The sequence below is a fragment of the Merops nubicus genome, unplaced genomic scaffold (assembly GCF_000691845.1).
Source record: "Merops nubicus isolate BGI_N331 unplaced genomic scaffold, ASM69184v1 scaffold1704, whole genome shotgun sequence".
NCBI lineage: Eukaryota > Metazoa > Chordata > Aves > Coraciiformes > Meropidae > Merops > Merops nubicus.
This window is the reverse complement of record NW_008602138.1, coordinates 42,437-64,844: the sequence shown is the minus strand read 5'-3', so window position 1 is coordinate 64,844 and position 22,408 is coordinate 42,437. Positions and strand designations below refer to the sequence as shown.

The 22,408-nt window shown below is 47.9% G+C and overlaps 1 protein-coding gene across 1 annotated transcript in view; it reads right to left on the bottom strand.

Moving 5' to 3' along the window:
• Positions 1-4,685: 4,685 nt before the first annotated feature.
• Positions 4,686-22,408, bottom strand: part of GDPD5 (glycerophosphodiester phosphodiesterase domain containing 5) — a gene marked incomplete at its 5' end in the record, with an annotated part of 48,775 nt that continues 31,052 nt past the window's right edge. Inside the window, 8 exons of the mRNA XM_008938227.1 lie at positions 4,686-4,801; positions 6,267-6,379; positions 10,154-10,168; positions 12,855-12,937; positions 17,405-17,552; positions 19,486-19,643; positions 20,824-21,042; positions 22,145-22,295. Of these exons, the coding sequence (XP_008936475.1) occupies positions 4,686-4,801; positions 6,267-6,379; positions 10,154-10,168; positions 12,855-12,937; positions 17,405-17,552; positions 19,486-19,643; positions 20,824-21,042; positions 22,145-22,295 (1,003 nt within the window). The remainder of the gene's footprint in view (positions 4,802-6,266; positions 6,380-10,153; positions 10,169-12,854; positions 12,938-17,404; positions 17,553-19,485; positions 19,644-20,823; positions 21,043-22,144; positions 22,296-22,408) is intronic.

Genomic DNA, 22,408 nt, shown 5'->3' with positions numbered 1-22,408 from the left:
CAATATCTTGCCCTAGGGTACAGCAACGACAGCCCCCAGTTAGAGATTATTCAATGTTGTAGATATCAGGAGCTCTACCCCTTCCCCTAGGGCGATTTTATACGTAGCACTCAAATGGTATTGCCAGTGCCAGTCAAATTCATGACCCGGTGCTGACTCCCCATCCCGGACCAATGAGATAGTGTTGTATTTACTTTAATCCCTTTCAACTATCAGTAGAATGCAGCTATTCAGGGGCTGGAGAAAACAGCTGCTTAACAAAGAACAATCCCATGCTGACCCAGACAAGATCCCCTTCTCGCCCAAAGCACCCTCTGTCTGCAGCTGGGAGCAGATCCTGAACGAAGGAATAAAACCCCAAAATAGAGCAAGCACCACACAAGCCTTTCCCTTAATATCCACATTGAGCAAAGAAATACTCAGGGACTTCCCGAGCTGGATCTAGCATCCGGATTCCTGGGTTTAGCAAGTGCTAATGATTGTATGAGCCATTCATTTCTATTCGAATTTGCTTATGGTGTTGGGCCTTCAGAGCACCCTGGGGCAATGACTTGCATAATGTGTGTAACAAATAAATCGTTTCCCATTTGTTTGCCTTCAAACTGCTGCCTGATTGGTTCTAGGAGTGCATCTCTGTTCCCCTGGGCCACAAAGACTGAAAAATTATTCTACAGTTACTCTTCAAGACTTGGGTCTGAAAGTTGCTTCCTTTCTACAGAACTGAATTTCAGCTACTGTCCTATTAAACCCAGATGGCAGAGAACCAGAGAATGGTTTGGATCAGGACAGAACTTTAAAGGTCCAGCAACAGTGCAGGGAGCAGGGACATCTGCAATTAGAGCAGGTTGCTCAGAGCCCCGGCCAACCTCCCCTGGAATGGTTCCAGGGATGGGGCAGCAACCACCTCTCTGGGCAACCTGGAACAGGGGCTCACCACCCTCAGTGTCAAAATTCTCTTCTACCGAGTCTGAATCTCCTCCTTTTGATTCAAAACCATCCCCCCTTGTCCTGTCCCAACAGGGCCTGTGAAAAAGTCCCTCTCCAGCTTTCTGAGAAGTCCCTTCCAGGCAGGCCATCTACAACTAGAACAAACTACTCAGAGCTTCATCCAGCCTGATCTTGAATGTTCTCAGGGATGGGGCCTTCACCACCTCTCTGGGCAACCTATTCCAGAGGTCTGTCACCCTCATATTGAAAAACTTTTACTTGACGTCTAATCTAAATCTGCCCTTTTCTAGCTTAAAGCCATCATTCCTTGTCCTGACAACAAGCCCTGCTCAAAAGTCCCTCCCCAGCTGTCTGATAGGACCCTTTAAGCTCTGGCAGGCCCCCAGAAGGTCTCCCCAGCTGGAGCCTTCTCCTCTGCGCGCTGCCCAACCCCAACTCTCTCCTGCTGGGCTCCCAGCAGAGGGGTTCCCCCCTCGGGTCATTGCTGGGGCTCCTCTGGCCCCGCTCCAGCAGGTCCCTGTCTCTGCTGTGCTGAGGACTCCAGAGCTGCCCCAGCACTGCAGGGGGGTCTCCCCAGAGCGGGGCAGAGGGGCAAGATCCCCTCCCTGCCTTGATGCCCACCAGGCTGTTTTGGATGGAGCAATTTGGCTTCTGGGCTGTGAGCACACATTACCAGCTCATGTCCAGGTTTTCATCCAGCAGCACCCCCAAGTCCCTCTCTACAGGACTGCTTTCCAGCCCTCCATCCCCCAGCCTACACCAAGACTGGGGGTTGCCCCAGGTGCAGGGTGTTGCACTTGACCTTATTGAGCCTCAGGAGGTTCGTATGATCCCAACCTCTTGAGCTTGTCCTTGTCCCTCTGGATGAAATCTTATCCCTCAGGCACATCAACCACACCATTCAGCCTGGCATCATCAAAAGGAGATGCAACACAACTGAACTGATCTCAGGAAGGACAGATCTCCAAACCTCCCTCTGATCAGACCTTAATCCCCCTCACAAAGCAAAAAAAACGAAATGCAGGGAGAAGATCAAGGCATCATCATGGTGCAAGACACCCCAGAACACACGGCAACATCACAGCCTGGCAGGAGAATACTGACAGTTTATTTCACAGAGCATCGCAGAGTTTATTTTGGTCTAGGTCTATTTTCATTCAAAAAAGTATCATCCTTTGAAAAAGAAAGGTAGCAAATATTCAGGACGATAATGGTAACAGTCAGTGCATTACACAAAGTTTGGGTCTCATCATAAAAAAAAAAAAAAGAAAAAAGTGAATTGTGAAAACCACTTGTTGGATTGTTTTTAACACATCCAAGCTTGTAATCACTTGACTTTTCAATCAAGCCATCTCCAAGGTTAAAACAGAACATGCAGGTGATTATCAACAGATGCTGAGATTTAAACAACATCTCTCACTTGGCAATGACAATCCACCAGGAATGTTTCAATACAGCACCACATTAAAGGGAGAAGCAATTTTGTTCTCGAAAGCCTTCAAATCCATCCAAATCCTGTAATTCTATGGGGGGGGGGAAAAAAAAAAAAAAAAAAGGGAAAAACCAACCCATACTGTGTTTCACAGACTTGAGAGAGTACCATATGGAAGGACAGTATCTGGGGAAGGTAAGAGGCAGCATGGACCAGGGTCTTATTCCACTTACATTCATAAAAAACCCAGGGTAGATGCAAAAGAATTAACATTTTGATTTGGGCTGCTTAGGAGGGGTTTATTAAAGCAGGACAATTCATATTTTCATTATCAATAGGGGTATTTTTCTCTTACATAAAGTTGGCTACTTTGACCCCCAATTCTTCCACACTAAGCCCAAGACTTTGGGGTTAAAAATGTTGCTGGAGTGCAGCCTAAAAAGGAATAAAAAGAGCAGTTCAGTGCTGCCAAAACAAGTACCAACTGCTTGAAGCTGTTTTCACTGTGGCTTGTTTCTGGCCTTCCCAAGCCTGCTTTGTGCATGGAATATGGTGCACCTCAGCATTCCCCCAGGCCATCGCCTTCTCTGCAAGGTGACTTCTCCCATCTGCTCACCAGGTTCTGCAGCCCAGCTTGGCCAGCACCTGAAACACCCAACCTCAGCTTCCAGTCCCAGCTTTGATGGTCCCATGGCTTTCAAGGCTGTGCACACCAAGCTTCAAAGGAAGCTCACACTCAATGGGATTTCTCACATCGCACGTTGTGTCGACCAAGATCCAAGCAAGGAAGGAGGCAACCCAACACCAGAAGGCCACAGGGATTGAGCCAAGACCCATTCACAGCTCCAGCAGCCTTCCAGCTGGCTTCAGCCTTGGGAACCAGCTCCGTGTGAACAGCAAAGTGACCCAGAAACAAGCTCCTCTCTACAAGGCCTTGAAGGCCAGGAGCAGAGAGCTGAGGCCACGCTCGGACTGGCTGTGAGCCGTTTCAGGAAGGGGATAAAATTCAGCTGCCATCTACTCGGTTTCTGAGCTGTTTTTTTGTTTTTCTTTTAACCTCTGGTCTAGGATTTTGGTTTAAAGCCTTTTGCATTGGAAAGATGCTGATGAGAGCTCTTGCCTTCATGAGCCTGTCAGCAACTGCTGCAAGACCATCACTCCTTTGGAGGACACGAACATGCAGCTTTAAACATCCTGCTTTCAAAGCAAGGAGGAAAGGTCTCCTTGCAGGAATAAATTACACTCCGGGGCTGCTTCACTTTCCAAACTATTTACAACCCTTTCACCCACGGGCATCTGCTTGGCCCAGAGAGGAGGAAGTCCACACCACACCACCACGTCCTCTTCCTATGTGGGTGCAAGGACAGGGAAGCAAGGAGCGACTGCAAACGCCACTTGGAGTGGCAGGCACTTGAGCCAGATCTGAGTGGTGATGGTGCCAAAGGCATTGCTTTCTGCAAGCCCTCTGGGCTCCCAACAGAGCCCAACTCAGGGAGAAGATAGAAAGACAGAAAATGGGGGGAAAAAAAGCCCTAAAAAACCAAACAAATAAAAAATAAAGCATTGCTGCCAGCAGAGGCCAATCTAGAGCACTCAGCATTTGCCCTCAACACTGGCAGGACATTTCAAGACAGCCATTCCCCTGCGAGCATCCAGGCTTTGGAGAAGGAGGATGGGACAAGGAGAAGGTGCCCAAGTGACTGAGCCAGTGCAACTCCTTCCCTGGCTCTGAACTTCGGCAGGGAAGAGCGATCTCCTCTCCCAGGAAAGCTTCTCTCTTCCAAACAGCCTCTTGTTGCATTAAAGCTAAAACTTCATTGCCCAAGGAAGGGGAGGAAAGAAAAAAAACAAACCCATAACAAAAACAACACTTCACAAGAACTTCACAATGTACAGAGGTCACCTACACAGTCATCGCACCAAGGGAGGGAGTGGAGCAGGGCAAGGCGGGGAAAGGGGAGACACATCCAACGTGGTTGTCCCAGAATCCCCCACGAGGACTCAGGTTGTCACGTCACGGCTCAAATAACTTCAGCCACAAGGGTGAGGATTTAATGAACACGGTATTTCCACTCATGCCCTGGAAAAATTACACTCAAAACCAAAAAGAGACCAAAAAAAAAATATTCAGATTTTCTACATATTTACAAAAATAAGCCCCCCAACCTCACAACCAGGGAGGTGGAGCAGCTTTGTGATGGGGAATGGGGAGGGGTCTCTGCCCAATCAGCAGTTCCTCAAAGGTCCCCATCCAGCAGCAAGCAGGAGAGCACGGCTCTCCCTGCCGGGGTGGGCCTGGGGCCCCTCAGCTCATCCTCAGCTTGGTGTCCCGATGATCCGTGGGGGTGACCATCTCGTTGGCATAGCCATTCTCAGAGCAGAGAGACAGCTCGTCCGTGGTCTCCACGCCGTTGTTGATCTCTGGGGAAAGTGGAAAAAGAAGGGGTGTCATTACAGGGGTGCAAATCCCAGGAAATGCCCTATAGATGGGGAAATTGAGGAGCTGGGCAACCAGCACATGGGATCCATCTGATCCTAGAGAGGTTTCACCTCCAGTTTAGTAACCCTGCACCCATTTAAAACCTGTTTGGAAGAGGATCTGCCTCTGAATAGAAGCTCACCTCCAAATTTCAGACCTTGCCAATTCTCCCACCATCTGAGGTAAAACTGGACCCACCCCTACATGATCCTACACCACAGGCTGAGTTAGTGACCTGTGGGAAAAGGGTGCAAAATAGAATCATAGAATGGTTTGGGTTGGAAAGGACCTCTAAGGCCATCTAGTTCAACCCCACTACAATAAGCAGGAACATCTCTAACTAGATCTGGTTGCTCAGGGCCTTGACCTTGAATGTCTCCAGTGATGGGGCTTCCACTGTTAAGCTTACACCTGAACTTAATCTCTACTTAAGTGGCCATTCTTGAAAAGGGAAGACTCCTGCAGTCACCGTTTCCCTGGGAAAAATGTGCAACCCCAATGCTTTAATTGTCAACACACATTCTAAGCAAGAACATTTGTTTCAGAAGCACAAAACTTTAATATATATCCCCTGCCTCAATGGGTATTTTATGCCTAGGACTTTTTATGTCTAGAACATGTTTGGGAGGCTTAACTCTGCTGTCACTGACTGCTTTCTCTGCCCGGGTTCCCTGGATTGACACCATCTCTGGAGGGCAGAATCAAGCCTGTATTTCAAATAACAAGCTCTTTGAAGCAAGAGTTGTCATTTTGCTCTGTATGTGCCTAGTACAATAAGCTCTGATTGCTGCTGAAGGTCTTTAGCCCCTAAATACAAAGAAAGAAAACCCATAACAGAGCTCAAGGGGAGATTATTTGTCCCATTCCCTTAAATATGAGTCCTTCCAGCACCAATGCTAATCTTTTAAAGCTTTAAAGTTTCTATCTTTGTACACATTTCTGAGATCTTTCTCTAAGATGGGGTGAGATGGAGACATCAGCATGTTCTAACACAAACACCTGGAGGAACCCACAATCCTCAGGGCCATCGAATTCAAGGTCTACCCCAAACTCATCACCACTATTTCTCGTGACCTACACCATTATTTTATCAGGTTTTAGAGCTTTTGTCACACTTAACAATTCAGAATGGAGATGATGTGGGACTGTACAAGAGCTGCATGGCACAACTTGGGAAGCTAGACATAGGATTTCCCAGCAAATCAGTGCATAGACCTGCACCAGTTTGGAAGGGATAAGCCATGACCATATCCCACAAGTGGATCAGTGCAACAGGGTCAGTCCAGTCACCCAGTCCCACCAGCAGGAGATGGCACCTGTATCAAGACCACCTCCTCCATCAGCAGAGAGCAGGGCTGGAGCTGAGAGATGGAGCAAAGGGCTCTGACCAACCAGTCCCATCCATACCCGAGAAGATCAACTTCTCCTTCATGATCTTGACATCCCGGCTGGACCGGCGGACAGCAGCACTGAGCATGATCTGCTCTGGGTTGTAGGTCCTGATGCTTCCTAGGCGCCACCTGAAAGATAAGAGGGAGGTATCAGGGGCTGGTCTCCCCAACCCTGGGAGCATCCTCAATGCAAGTGGCCACCAATAACATGGAGGCCAACAAGTCCCAGAGACCCTCACGCCTTTGCTCTCTGGCACATATGCAACCCCGCGTGGTAGAAGGATGTTCAGAGATGAGCATGTTATCTCAGAGGGGCACACACAGACCAGCACGTCAGCTCTAACCACCTCAAGCACCCCAATTCCACTAATTTCACCAAGGACTATAGATGTCCCAAACCCCTCTCTATAACATCAGCTACCTAGCCCCCTAAGGAGGTAAAGCTATTTTGTCTCTTAGGGTTGGGAAGAGGGAACAGAAGACCAAGCCAGGTAAAGAAACCATAACCATTTCCTCACTGTGTGACACACTCACCCTCACGGCAGAACAGAGCTCAAAGACAAATTAAGCTCTCAGACCTGGGATGCAGTAAAGACACTGTCCCCACACAGGTTTCTGTCACATACAGTTCCCCTGAAGATGAATTCTCCCAGGGCACTTTCCTCCCCAAATTCCAGGTCCTTACTGAAGTGTTTCTACACAAACCCTCCACTTTTTAAGCCTTGATGGAATTCAGTGTTCACCAAAAGTTTCCGCTATCTGAATAATGAGGCTGATGGGAACTTGGCTCAAATTAAAATTAGCCAGATTTTTATTTCGATGAGTGCAAAAAAACACCTACTGATGATAGTAATCACCATATTGTTTGGGCTGGAAAAGACTTTAAGATCACCAAGTCCAACCATTAGCCCAGTACTGCCATAACCAATGGCCGAAGTTCAAGGGTGTTTTTGCTTTTAAAGCTCTTTTTCAGCCTGAGAGCACCCCTGTAGCAGATCCTCAGCTTCTGGTGTTTTGCCTTTGGTGTTAGGAGTGAAAGTTGGGCTACTGCAAGAGGGGAAAACAGGGCTTGGTGGGCTCAGACAAAGCAGCTGCACCCAAGAACCCACTGCAAAGGGATGCTGTTTAGGCCAGGCTTCCATAAGCCCACATCCCCACACATAGCCCACAATTTGTCCTGCCTCTTGACCACTGAGGAAGGCTTTCAAGTAAATCCCATTCTCCTCTCTGGATCCAGGAATGCTATAAGGCTATCTGATGGAGCAACAGTGGGACTTAGGGTGGCTTATGATCTTCTGGCACCATCTAGTGGCTCACCCACACAAGAGAAGGTGAAATTCTTATTGTTTTTGAACTTTTAAAAAAGGTGACAACCATCTTCTCTTGAATTTCTAACCCCCTTCCCTAGCCTCGGGGACCAGAGGATTTGAGAAGCCTCACACATCTCCAGCCTGACAAAGCAGCATCCACAAAAGAGGTTCTGCAGCTTTTCCAGGCAAATGTAGCTGTTGTTCATTTTGTGAGGTACCCATCCCCTTCCCAAATCCCAGCAGGTGACACCACACCATCAAGCTTGGACCAGGGTATAGATGAAGGTGGATGCTCTGCTACGGAGAAAAGAAGGGGTGGGATGGTAACACAACACAACTCACAAACCCATGGACAGAAGAAGTACAGAGGAAGCACAAGGAGGCAACGACATCAAAAGTATTAAAAAACCCAACCCTTAACAGATAAAAAAATATTTGTGTCCTATCATCATTATCTAAGCTGAGCCACTCTGACCTGGAAGAAGTCTATTTTGCCCTTAGTGTCCCATGCAGGCAGATCTCACTGAGGTCAATAGGGTTGCAAGTGCAGTGATCTCACAGGATAAGACCCTCCTTAAACTATTATCAGGACCAAGACATACTGCTACAACGAGTTTTTTCTTTGCCCACAACATCAGGATTTCCAGCATCAGGCTGGGTTGCATGGCCAAAAGGCATGATGCTTTCTTGCCCTGAGGTCCTAGATGTCCCATGGAGAGCGTGGGCTATTTTGAAGGCACAGACAGCCCAGCCCCAAAGGGGTACAGGGACCAAGGATTTTTCTCCTCCTGCCAAGAGGAATGACCACTGCTCTCTGCTCCCCACATCATATGGTGGCTGTGGTCAGACCCGAGGTGGTTTAAGATGCATGAGGGCCAATGGCTCCTCTCACAGGGGTGCATTGCTCTGATTGAACACACTTAGGAGAGGGTGACCCCATTTTTCAGGGGTACTTTGAAACACTCTCTTTGTAGAGCCACCAGTACACTTAATGCCAATGTAACTCCCAACACCACACAAAGCACTCTGAGGTGCTACGTAGCCTTTGGGTCTCCAGAAAGCTTAATAGAAAATACCACCTCTCCTACCCCCTTGGACTCTGTTGTGATCGGCCACGTTTAGGACAGCAGCGTGCAAAAAGGCCAGACAGACAGCAGGTAGGTCTTGTTCTGGGAGGTTGGCATCAAAGCGGACCAGACGGACACGGGGTGGGAACAGACTAAAAAATACTGGGACAACAACACAGAGACAGCATAGACCATGTTAGGGCCACGACTGGACCCTTGGTTTGGAGGGGAGATGCTAAATGGCAGGGAAAGGGGATGGGAGAAGGGCAGGCTGGGGAGAAAAGGGGGTTGATTGGTACTGAGGTGATAAGATGGAGCGAGCAAAGAGCCAAGCCAGCCGCAACCAGAGTCCCCATCCTGCCACCACTCTTGCCTAAAGCCTGCCCAGCTGCTCTGTGTCTGTCTTCTCCTCATCCACGAGCCAGGGAGCCAGGGGAAGGGGAGAAGGGGAAAACACTCAACCTCTCTGCACCCATGGAAGGGCTCAGCCCAGCCCCAAAGCCAGGTCCTGTGTTTCAGGGAGATGCTGTGAGGACATAATGCCACAAACCCAAGATACCTCGTGGAGGTGGCAATATTTGCAGATGTCCAACCCTGACCCCCCAAGGTGGTGGGTGGGCAGAGGGAGAGGGGCAGATAAGCACAGATAGGGCATAGTCAAGTCCTCAGAGATACAACCCCATGGCACACAGCAGAAGGAATGGAGAAGGTAACACGTGAAGAGTGTGGTCCAAGTATGGACGTGGTGAAGGCTTCACTGCAGAGAAGTGACAGCACTTCCCTCCAAGGGGGTGAGAAAACAGCCAATAGAGGGAGAAATCCGGGCTTCCAATCAATGGCCCTGCAAATCCAGCACCCCAAGCTCACTCCCCCCTTCCAGGGTGCAATACTGTTTCTTTTCACACTGCATCTCCAGTTTCACAGTGGTGCAACTGGGAAGAGACTCCTGGCAGGTCCCAGGCCCCGAGGGCAGCTACTGATGAGCCAAACCTTTGCAGCTATTAGCCTTATTCATTCATTCCCAGGGCTAGAGAAGTGCTACTTTATAATTGAACAGGTTCCATTATTTTGTTCAGAACTGGCCAGTTTAAAAGAGGTTGGCCTCAGAAACCTCCAGTAACGGCAGGAAGGAAGGGGATATTTTGAATGGGATTATTTCCCTGGAGAAAGCATTACATCCACGGGGAATTTCCCAATTAGAACACACTGTAGTATTCCCCAGTTACAACAGACTGCAGAATAGGATTGTTTCAAAAGGCAGTGCTTTGGACCATTGTAACAGAAAGTCAGATTGCCTTCAAAACACCCATTAGCTTCAGCATCAGGCTCCTGAGGTGCTCGTGGCTATGGACTATGCAATGTTCAAGCCCTTATGGTCCCCCCGTGAAGCCAGATGTTTGAAAGCATCATGGAAAGCTGTGCCCTTCCCTGTCCATCTGCAGTGAAGCCATAGCAGAGAGGGAGAAAGAAAGAGAGAAAGGAAGGTTGAATGAAAAAGAGAAAGAGGAGGAAAGCACCAGAATTACCTGATCATGTGATAGCTGTGAGATGCCAGAATGCAGCAGAGAGAGAAAGAGGAGGAACATGCACAACAGTCAGAGCAGTAAGAAAATAAACACGGCAAAGAGGCAAAAAAAAGATCAGTTAGAAGTCATCACAGTTGGTATTTCCCCTCCGGAGACGCTGCCATGGTCCTGTCACCAGGGCTGAAGCAGAACAGCAGGAGCAATCCCTACTTGTGGCTACAGAGGAGAGAAGCCATGCGTAGGAGAGAGGACGAGCACATCAAAGCAGTGGCTCTGTTCCCACCCACCCCCTCATCCTTGCACAAAGGAAGCAGCTCTAGTTTGCCCCAAAAATGACTCGGGGGGCTGGGGGGTGACCAAAACAAACCAGAAAAAGCAACCACGACACTGAAGGCCAAATGCCAAGACCCGTTTCTTGGAGCTGAATCACATCAGCAGGTGGTAGTTGGACAATTCTACTGCAGTTTGGTTTTGATATATCCTCAATGCTGCTGTCAATTCTTTCATGTGGTGGAGAAACTGGAACGGCAGCAAAATGGGTCTCTCCTGCACAAGGCTCTTGGAAGAGCAAGCCCTTTGCTGAAGAAGTCCAGCTTCTGATACTAGAGTTTCTCCTCCTTTCTACTGACTCAGGGTTGAGTTGTCCCAAGGAAGAGACTCAAAAGACGACATTTAGCCCTGCTAAGATGGACCCCACATGGCCAGACCTCTCCAAGCCACTGCCTTTCTACATCAGGTCCAGAGGATGGGCAGGGAGCTCAGTGCTCCAGGTTGATGGACTCTGGGGAAAGCTGGGGATTGTTTCTGACTCTTCTTATCTCTTCTACACTGAAGGTGGCAGAGAAATCCTGCAATAATGCTTTCCTTTCCTTCTTGCCCTACTCTGCCCAGCTTCTTCCAAACTGGAAGAAATTAAATCTGTGCAGAGAGGAAGAGTCCAGCTATTGCAAATTCCACGCAGCTGCAGCTTCTCCCTCTCTCCAAGCATGCATCATCTCACTCTGCTCTGGGACCTACAGTTGCCATTCAACAGGTCAAGTTAGTTTAATTTCTTCAGCTATGGTCTCCTGGGTCTGATTCAGGAAAGCCTTCTAAAAGTTACTTTGGGAGATGATGCAGAAGGCTGCAAATATCTCACCAACCTGGCCTTCAAATTCTGATCTTCAGAGAGGTCAGTCCCTGTGTCCAGACTCCTCTGTGAATTTCTGTATCTCACAGAGAAATACAGGGTCTAAGGAGCTGGGACATCTCTCATTAGACCAACTGATGAACTTGAGGGACAGGAGGAAGCTTCCAGACAACACAGCCACGATATCCTTCTGGAGGAAATGTTTCATCAGCCACAATTCAGATCACAGGACTTCTTGGAAGAATTTTGATCCGATCTTGGTCAGTAGTTTCATTAACTGTTGGGAAATTGAATCTGAGAGAAGAGTTTTCAATCTGCTGCTCACACCATTATCCCATCCTGGAAGTGAGGACCTGCTGGGCACGGGTCCACCAAAATGGGACTGTGTAAGTCATGAATTTAGATGATTATACACAGACCCAACGTGTGGTCTGAAGTCAAATCCATAGTGGGTGCTCGGCAGGAGCAATAGCCTACAGCAACACAGCAAAAATACCTGAGTAGTTATTACGCACCCAGGGGAGGGGAAGGGATTCCTGCAACCAGATGACCTGGGACAATGCAGCAGCAAAATCACGAGCTCATGAGGCTAACGCAAGTTAAATTGCTGCTCCTAACGTGAAGGCACTTTGGGTATCGAGGAGGAAGGAAAGTGTAGGTCCCTTGGTGTCTCTAAGAGTTGTTTGTGCACATCCAGGCAGGTGAGATTATAGAGCCAGGGGAAGATGGGATGTAATCTCAGACTGACACATTTTCCCGGAAGGCTGCTGCTTCTCGCTGGAGGGAGCGAGAAGCTCAAAGTCTCTCTCAGCTCATGCTTTTCCCCAGAGAAGATTATGACACTGTCACTACTGACAGCTAAAAGGCCTCCTAGGATAAAAGGCAGATCACCAGGAGGACACTGTGGTTTCCCCCAATATAATCAAGAGGAGGGTGTCTTGGGCAGCTCTACCTCTTCCTGATTTACAAGTGTCTTAACTTGCTCTGCCCTAGGTTTTATGCTCCACAGTTGGTTTTGGGGACCCTGGCTAACAGGCTTCTGCCATGCCCTCATCAAATCCTTGCTTCCACTTTGGAAAATGGAGAGATTATTTCTGTGCAAACCAAGCAACAAATTTGATTTGTTAAGTCATAACAATTCTACTTCTTCATCCAAACTGATTGCAGAAAACTATAACATGTTCTTTTTGAAGACTAGAATGGTAGAATCTCAAAGCATATCCTCATCTTCCTTTAAAGTATTTTAGTCTCTTTCTCAATGTCCATTTCTCCAAAGTATTTACAGTTTCTCTCCCACATGCATTTTTGAGCAGAGCAAGGCAGCTATCACTACTATTTTGAGATCTTTCTTTCTTCTTAAAAAGCAGCAAGTACATCCAATTCAATGTCACATCTCAGAAGTGGAGTTATTGTTTGCAGTCTTCAGAAGGATTTTTAATAAACAGTTTTCCTGCTATTGCAATCCAAGCACCTGAGGAGCACAGTGCTCCTCTCTCCCATCTCCATCCCACCCTCTAAACAAAAACACACTCCACAAATACACCAGAGTCGAGCTGTAACAATGCTACTTACTTCTGGAATACAAAAACTCCTACAATTATGATAAATGAAATGAGATCAGACGTGATCCAGATTAGGTGATACTCGTCTGGAGGCTGGAAGACAAAAAACAGAAGCAGACCTTAAACTTTCTGGTTTGTTCTATCCCAGAGAGACCACACACTGCTGAAGTTACCACCAAGGCAGAAAGAAAAGCAGAGAGCTGCAGGGGCCAGGTATAAATCACAACATTTATGACATTTCTAATGCTAATCTGTCACCCAAAATAACGTTATTGGGGAAAACTGCAAACAGAAACAATTTTAAACCCTCCCTCCTCTCTGATATTTTCTCAGAGTTCAGTGGGCTGAAAGTTTCTTATCTCAGCTGTACTCATCTCAAGGACTGGGTAAGATGTTGTTCGGAATTCCAGGTCTGTGGGAAAAGACAGAAATATGTACACATTGCACATGGGACCTGCAGGGTCCATTTGGAATATTAATATTAGCTGGTTTGCACAGTCATAGAATCACAGAACATCTGGAGTTGGAAGGTACCTTTAAGATCATCTAGTCCATCCAGTCTACAGTCAGAAGGGACATCTGCAACTAGAGCAGGTTGCTCAGAGCCCCGGCCAACCTCACCTGGAATGGTTCCAGGGATGGGGCAGCGCCCACCTCTCGGGGCAGCCAGGGACAGGGGCTCACCCCCCTCAGCATAACAAAAAAAAAAAAAAAGTCTTCCCTCTATCTAGTCTACATCTCCCTCTTTCAATTAAAAAACATCACCCCTTGTCCCGTCACTGTCTCTGTTAAAAGGTCTGTCCCCATCCTTTTTCTAGGCCACCATTAAGTAGTAAAAGGCCCCCAGAAGGTGTCCCCAGCTGGAGCCTTCTCCTCTGCAGGCTGCCCAAGCCCAACTCTCTCCTGCTGGGCTCCCAGCAGAGGGGTTCCCCCCTCCGGTCATTGCTGGGGCTTCTCTGGCCCCGCTCCAGCAGGTCCCTGTCTCTGCTGTGCTGAGGACTCCAGAGCTGCCCCAGCACTGCAGGGGGGTCTCCCCAGAGCGGGGCAGAGGGGCAGGGTCCCCTCCCTGCCCTGCTGCCTACCAGGCTGGAGGGGCAGCCCCAGAGAAGCCCATGTTATGAGCACAGACCTCTCAATTTCTGTTCTTTAAAGCACCAGTAGCTCTCGCCCCATGTGGCTGTTGCCATCACACCAGCTATGTCCAGTTGAACCCATTGTCTGAATCCAGAATTAGCAGAACAGTGCTTTAATTAGCCAGTGCTTCTAATGGGGATTTAATCCTTGTCTTTTCCAGCTTAATTACAGAAGGGTGACATTTAATGTTAGACTTGCTGCATATATTAAGAAGAATGGACACAAAACTGATGTTTCCCATTTTCTTGGTAGGACAGCACCATCACAACTACTCTGAACACTCTTCTAATTCAGAAAAAAATCTACACACCTATATTTTTCATTTATGCAACTGTTGGCATTTCACAACTGAAGAACCCAAATAGCAGGTTTTCCTGTGCAGTTAAAGTTGCATTTCTCATGATATACTCAAAGTATATCATAGGAATATTAGAGTATTATTAATATATTTAAGTTCTGCAGAAAGCTAAAAGCTAGAAGAAAAAAAATTTTGGTACCAGATCAAGGAGATTTAAATGATAAATATGGAATTTCAAGGTGATCAAAAGGGGGAAACTGGATTTTTTCAGAAGGCCACACATTCTTATTAGTAGTGTTTGGTGAGCAGTTCCCTCCTCTGCAGAGGAGATGGATTAGCAAACATCCATCATGAAGACAACTTGTCCTGTTCCATCTACACCAAGACCTGCTCAGGAATTTGCCATATCTCATCTGCAGTTCCTCTTTTTTAGACAGGACTGTGTCATTTGGGTTAACTCATTTTTTCATAAACTTGACCCAGCATAAATCCTACTCTTGAAATCCTCACATTTGTAGCCCATCAAACCCTTCATCAATTCAGTGTAACTGTGCAGAAAGTGACTCAAAACCTTTGAGAGAGACTCCCAAAAATGCAGAGAAGGTTCCCACTCTGGCCATCTACTTTAATGACATCAAGTTGGGAGGTGGACTCGGGCTAAAGCTTGACAAAGCTAGAGGCAGCCTTCTATCAATAGGTAGAGGGGAGAGAGACTGTCACTTTTTCTTCATTGTCTTTCCTTTTACTTCTCTCAAACACAAGCTCAACGTGTTTTTGCAGTTACAAACTGGCCCCTGGGTGACTGGAACAATTTGCACTGCTCAGCTGGAGATAAAGCCCAACAAAGCCCCCAAGGGCTCTGGGCAGCCAAAACCTGGCAGAAACAACCGTTTCATTGCAGCTGCCAAGCCATGTTCTACATGGTGGAAGGGGCTCAGATGCCAAAGCTGGTTAAATTACATCACCAAGGCATTTCAATATGCAGGAAATGAAGGGATTTTTATGCTGCCCGTGATACAAGAGTGTGTACTTGCAGCAGAGGGTTGAGCTGGAAATCCAGCAGATGGAAGACGCCTTAGAGGAGGATTCCAAGTATCAGCAAAGAGGCTTTTGGAGTAGAAAGCTGCCAGTGACATGCACACAGCTCCTGCCAGCTGTAGAGGGGGACAGATGTTTGCAGCAGCACAAGTCAGATGATGCTAATCTCTTCCACCAACAGATTCAGGCTTTATAAAACTACTTCCAGTTCTCCAGCTTCAGCACGCACCAGTGTGAATTTGAGTAGTCAGACACAAGCAGTAGGTTAAGCTAAGGCCAGCAGGGCCAGGGCAGGGATTGTCCCCCTGGACTCAGCACTAGGGAGGTCACACCTCAAATACCAGGTTCAGTTTTGGGCCCCTCACTCTGAGGAGAACTTTTGAGGGGCTGGAGCATGGCCAGGGAAGGGCAACAAAGCTGGTGAAGGGTCTAGAGCCCAAGCATGGTGAGGAGCAGCTGAGGGAGCTGGGGGTGCTGAGCCTGGAGCAAAGGAGGCTCAGGGGAGACCTTCTGGCTCTCCACAGCTCCCTGACAGGAGGATGGAGCCAGGTGGGGGTCGGGCTCTTCTCCCAAGGAACAAGTGATAGGACAAGAGGAAATGGCCTCAAGTTATGCCAGGGGAGATTTAGGTTGGATTTAGGAAACATTTCTTCACCAGAAGCATTGACAAGGCCTGGACCAAGCTCCCCAGGGAGGTGGTGGAATCCTCATCCCTGGAGGTATTTAAAAGCCATGTAGATGTGGTGCTGAGGGACACAGTTTATTGGTGGATTTGGCACTTTTAGGTTAACAGGGCTTTTTCCAACCTGAATGATTCTATATGACATCATGAAGAGATGTTCATTCATCTAGGCAGTAGCCTTGAGGTTCCACCTACAGCTAAAAATGCAGGTAGCTCATTAACATTAAACTCCCCTTGTGCTCATTCTCTTCTCTTTCCCAAGCAGGTCTGCCAGAGCAGCAGATAAAACAGTTGCCTCCTGTCCAACCCTCAAGGGGATCTATCATCAGAAAACAGCCCTTCCACCTCAAGCACTTACCCCTCTGAAGCTGAGCTCTTGTTTTGTGAATATTTCAATGCAACTATTTCATCATTCCCCCTCCAGTCCAACATGAATAATTCTATTTAGTTCAGAGACCCCAGGTGCTAGGGGAGTTTTCAGAGTGTGCTGGCTATGATGGGTAAAAGGGGGTGGCCTTTTGTCTCTGGTTATTCTTTGGCCAGCAATGGGGTAGCCAGAAGTAAAACTTGTCCTCATTTGGTATTAAAAGCAGACAAAAAGCTAGTTTTACAGCCTGGCTGAAAGACAGAAGCAAGGTTTGGTGGTTCACCTGCGTGCCTGCTTCTGCTACTCAACAGCTGCTCAACAGGTCTGGAAAAGCGTTTTTCCATTAGAGAAAAATAGGGAAATCATAAGGGTTAATGGGGCATGCAACACAATCTCCAAGGCTCCCAAATACAAGAGGCCATCTGAAGGAAGGGATTGTGCAAGAGGAGCACTGACCCGCTACCGTCTCAAGGCTCAGCCATACAGAGGTGAGAAACTGTCAAACCCAAGAGCACATTGAACCCAACCAAATCCTGGAGAAGCCCACTAGACAAAAACGATCAGAAGGCTGGATCACTTCTCCTGTGAGGACAGACTGAGGGAGTTGGGGTTGTTCAGCCTGGAGAAGAGGGGGCTCCAGGGGGACCTTACAGCAACCTCCCAATACCTGAGAGGGGCCTACAAGAAAGCAGAAGAGGGACTGTTCACAAGGGTTTGGAGTGACTGGACTAGGGGTGATGGCTTTAAGCTAGAAAAGGGGAGATTCAGGTTAGACATTAGGAAAAAGTTCTTCAGTATGAGCGTGATAGAGCACTGGAATAGGTTGCCCAGAGAGGTGGTGGAGGCCCCATCCCTGGGAACATTCAAGATCAGGCTAGATGAGGCTCTGAGTATCTTGATCTAATTGGAGATGGGAGGTCCTTCCAGCCCAGACATTCTGTGATTCTATATGGCTGGATTGGTCAATGGCCACCTCTTCACAGTTCCACTGCATCATCTCCTTCCAGGGGTCCACAGAACCTTGGCAGGCATCGTGCTTACCATCAGCCAGATGGGGAAAGGCACCTTGCGAAGGACGTGGGAGCTGTCGGAGGTGACCGACTGGACACCAGCACACCACAGGATGGAGTACAGCCAGGGCTCGTTCACAGTGTAGAGATTCACACTCAGGTTTGCCACGGCATAGTCCCTGCCAGGAGACAGACAAGGTGAGATAGGAGTCCCCCAGCAAAATTCAGACCCTCACACCCAAGAGGAGAGCTCTTGCCATCACCCACCGCTGTAACCACGGGTAGATGTATTTGGTTTGAACGGCATGAAATTGCTTTAACAAGGCACGATCACTTATTAAGCAACCCCAAGGCATTGCAATCAAATGGTTTGAACTTGAAAGCTTTCTTCACTTCTTGGATGCTCTCTGACCCAGGCCACAGCCCATCTCAGCTACCTCCTCGTGAAGGATGGACACGGTGTGTTTTTGCAACAACCGCCTCATCATGTTGATGTAGAATTAACATCTGGCTCAGATGCCTGCAACACTTCATAGGCAATTTGCTTAATTAAAAACTGACAGACTGCATTTCCAGCATCAGTTCCTACAACTCCCATGCCCTCGCTTTGGGGACAGTCACAGAGCTAGTTTCCAGTCTTCCTAGATCATTTTCTAAGAAGCTAAACCTGCAAGTTTGGGTCCAGGAGCTGCCAGCTGAAAGCCAAGCACTGCCAGTGGACTTTCTGTACCCATAAGATTTGCACAAATTATTCTGTTCCCTCACCTACAAGGCAGAAGCATCACTAATCTCCAGCACTGAGATGAATCCTTGTAATTTAGTATTGACAAAACACTTTGAGGTGGCAGGTACAAGATGTGGACATCACAAAGCTCACAATATGATGAAGCTCCTTCAAAGGCTAAGGGATTCTGAAGGGTGGTCACATCCAGATGTTGATTTGAGGGGGGGGACTGAGGAAACTGTTAAACCGGGACTTGTTGAACCTACTCTGGCTTGTGCTACAGAACTGCAGCAACCTCTGGCTGGGGAGAACAAGGCCTTCAGCATTCAAGAAACACATGGCAGGGCTGATTTTGGAGCCAGTTGAGGTGGGATTGATGAGAGATTTGGGTTGGTGGGATAGATGAGAGAAACAGCATGTAGTCCTGTCTGTGAGACAGAGCAAATAGGTATGTAGAAGAACAGTCACAAATTATGCTGCAGGCAAAGCACAGATTTGGTTTAAGGGGCAACTAATCAGAGGGATTGCTGGCAGCCATAGGAAGACATCACTGGATCACACTAGGTAGGACCATGCTCAACTATAGGCTCAGCTTTTCCCTTTTACTCTCAGCCCAAACATACAGCTCTCTTGGAGGTACTGTTCTTCCACAAACCTGCTTCATTTTCAAGTCTCTCTTTGGGGAAAAAAAGATATACAAATCAAACTGTAAACAACAGAAAAGCTGTACTAGAGACCATCCACCCTTTCCAAGAAAGGGGACAAAGCTGGGAGCTAACACCCTGCACAGTTCAAATACAGTCTCAAGCAGGAGGAGAGGAACTTCATGCAGTGCCAGTCTCATTAGAGAGGAGATCTGACCAGTTTAAATAGCTGACACGGGACAGGAAAGAAACGGGTGAATTCTCTCCAAAGAGAAATTTCTGAAAGCACATCCAGACTTTGGACTAATCAAAATTCTGTGATAGCAGTTCTGGAGCAGATCAACAGAAGCAAAGGGTAGCTGCTAATGAGGATGAAATGGCACTTGGAGGTACTCAGTGTGAAAAGCCTTCAATTTTTCCCAGAGCTGCCAATGTACTAAGAATCGCATGATTTGTAGAGCTGTATTTCAGAAAGGATCATCACACACTGAATTAGCATGTGGAGTTATCAGAGGCACCTCCTGGGAACAGCCTGGGTGCTGGGTGGGGACAAGCTTGCCCAGCTCAAGCTTTCAAGAGCAAGTCCATCTGAGAAGATACCTCTGTGCAGATAAGACCGCCTGTGGTGATGAGAGAAGATGCTGCTGGGCCAGGGCTCCACGGTGGGGCACAAGGATGCACAAAGCTGTGGACACCCACCGTGGAGCACATGGGCTATCGCAGTGTCCAAGCAGAGGGCCATACCTGACATCCTCATTGGTGACCTTGGTGTAACGCAGGTTGAGCTTCACGATGCCCTTCTCCCTCATGCGCTCTGCGTCCAGCTTGAGGCCAGAAGTCTGCTGGAAGCCTGGGGCAACCTGCCTGACCAGCTGCCTCTCCGTGTCCGGCAGCCACATCACCTGCGGAGGGAGCGACAGAGGATGGCTGTGGCAAAGGTGGATCCCAGAGCACCCTTGCAGACAGCCAGTTTACACCAAGCCAGAAGCAAAATCACATGAGAGGCTGTCTTGTTCCTCACACAGATTGTCTAGGAGATATCTACAGCCTCCCAAGTCTTTAATCAAATGCATTTCAGGCTTAGCTTCAAGCCCAGAGGGTTGTAACACACTATTCTGGAGGGGAAAAGGGTGGATAGGCAAAAGATCAGGCCAAGGGCTCATGAGAACATTGCCCAGACATGTTTTGGAGTCTCCTTCTCTGGAGAGATTCCAAACCCACCTGGATGCGTTCCTCTGCAATGCTCTGGATGAACCTGTTTTAGCAGGGGAGTTGGACAAGATCTCCAGAGGCCCCTTCCACCCCCACCATGGTGGGATTCTGTGAGAAGAGATATGGTGTAACCCTGAAAACCTGTTGCCCCTGCCATGTTCCAAGTGCTCAGTGTGAACAGACCTCATGAGATCTCTATTCCAGCACAAACCAGCACCAGCACTGATGTCAAACAAGGTGCTCACGGCTTTGTCCAGTTGCACCTTGAAGAACATCAAGCATGGAGATCTCTCCTGGCCCCTGTCAACACTTGCCTGCCCTCACAGGGGAAATTAATTTCCTTATATCCAGCAAAAACTTCTCCTGTTCCAACTGATGGCAGTTCCACCTCATCCTCCTGACACACAGCTCAGCGAAGAGCTTGCACCTAACTTTTCAGCAACCTCCCTGCAGGTATCTATTAGATCTCTCCTAAGTCTTCTCTTTTCCAGGATGAACAGACTCAGTTCCCTCAGCCCTTCCTCATACATTTAGCACCCCTGACCAATTTGGTGGCCTCTGAAGGACTTGCTTCAGCTTATCAACATCTATCAGGTACTGGTGAGCCCCACACTGAACCCATCATGACTGCTGAGTAAGGGGTGTAATCACTATCCTCCATTTACTATCTCCACTACCATGAGCACAGTCCAAAATGTTATCAGACCTCTGAGACCACCGGCCTGGAGGGGCAATCTTCCCCAGCATGACTTCGTGGCATGAAGTATCATTCAAATCCAATGTTTAAGTGGATCAAATGAGACATTCAAGGATTTGTGGAACCCATAAAGAGGGCGATTTTGGAAATGTCACCAACCCCACAGAACTCACAGCCTGTTGCCTAATTCCTGATGCCAGGATGGTTTCCAGGGTGATGTTGATGTAAGTGCTGTAGTAGGGATGAGCTGGTGGCAGGTCCTGGAAGTTCAGGATGAGCGATGTATTGTCTTTGATCACCTCTAGCATATCTGCCAGCTTGCAGACTGACTGGTTGGCAGCTTCCAAGTAGTCAGACCTTGAGAGAGACCCAGCTGTCCAGAAAGGGTCATTCTGAAAGCCAAGCACATCCTGGTATTAATGCCACAAATTCCAGATATCAATTCCCAGTACAGGTGAAGACCCCTTTTCTATCCCACCTTGGCACCAGTGAGGGATACTGACAGCTACGCTTGATGATCATCTTGCAGCTTGCTGAAGCTCTGTGCCTCAGTCTGCCTACCCAAGGGGAGGTCACAGATCTTTGCAGAAGGGAAAGTGTGCTGGACAGGTCCCCCCGTTTTCAGAGAAGAGCAGAGCTATAGGGCAGTGGTGTGATTTTCCATGGCAGCAAGCTAAAACTGCACTTTCTCACACTGTATATACAATCACCAAGGATTTTGCAGGATCCAAAACCAAAAAGGACCAGTTAGTTAAGAATGATCAGAGAAGAGCTAGGAGCTGTTTGAAGAGCTGGCCTCCTGACACAGGACATTCAGGAAGGACTGCTTCAAAGTCCATCACAAAAGCAACCTTCCAACTGCTGTCTTGGCCCTTTTCACCTGGCAAGCAGCAATTTCTCTGCATTCTCACTGCCATACTTACAACCCAAGCAAGTTTCTGTGCAGCTGTAACACAGACACCCCACACATACCTCCAGACCAGCTCAGATTAAAACAGCAGTGAAGCTATGGTGGTTTCAGGCTTGGCAAAAAGTAAACCCACCTGCAACCTGGTTGCATGTTGAAGGATGAGTCAAGCCTATTTCACAGCAATTTCTCCCCCTGCCCCTGGACTTCAAAGGCTGAATTTTGAAGACGATTGTATCCAAAAGGAAATTAAAGAAAAAGGAACAGAATATAACACACTGTCTTTTCTTTTTATAATCATGTTCCCCCTCCTGAGGGTCTTGAAGTTCTCTGTAGTGTCAACCAGGCATTAAGACCCTTTCTTCCAGGTGGTGGTAGAGGCACAGAATGAAAAAGTGTCTTTTAGACCAAGTCTAAGTTTAGTAGAGGACAGAACTAAATGCAGTTCATGGATTCTTCATCTACCTGCACTTCAGACCACTTCACCAAGTAGATGGATTTACACCTCTCCACCTTAAAGGGGGTTTAGGTACAAGCTTTCATGCATGGGCATGACTCCAGGACACCCTCTCCATGGCCATACACACCTTCAGGAACCACTCCCCAGCATTAAGCTTTTCCAGGTCAGTCCAGTTGAACATGGAGGAGTGCTCGTAGGCCCGCTCTGGAAAGATTTCCTCCACATTTGTTGTTCTCCTGAGTGTCTTGTCATGCATCAGAAATGGCACTCCATCATAGCTGCAAAGACAGTCAGGGGCCATTACAGGTGGAGATGCATAACAACGTACACAGCACTAGAGTAATGCCTGTTCCCACTCCAGCCTTCACATTAAAATCATTGTCAAGATCTC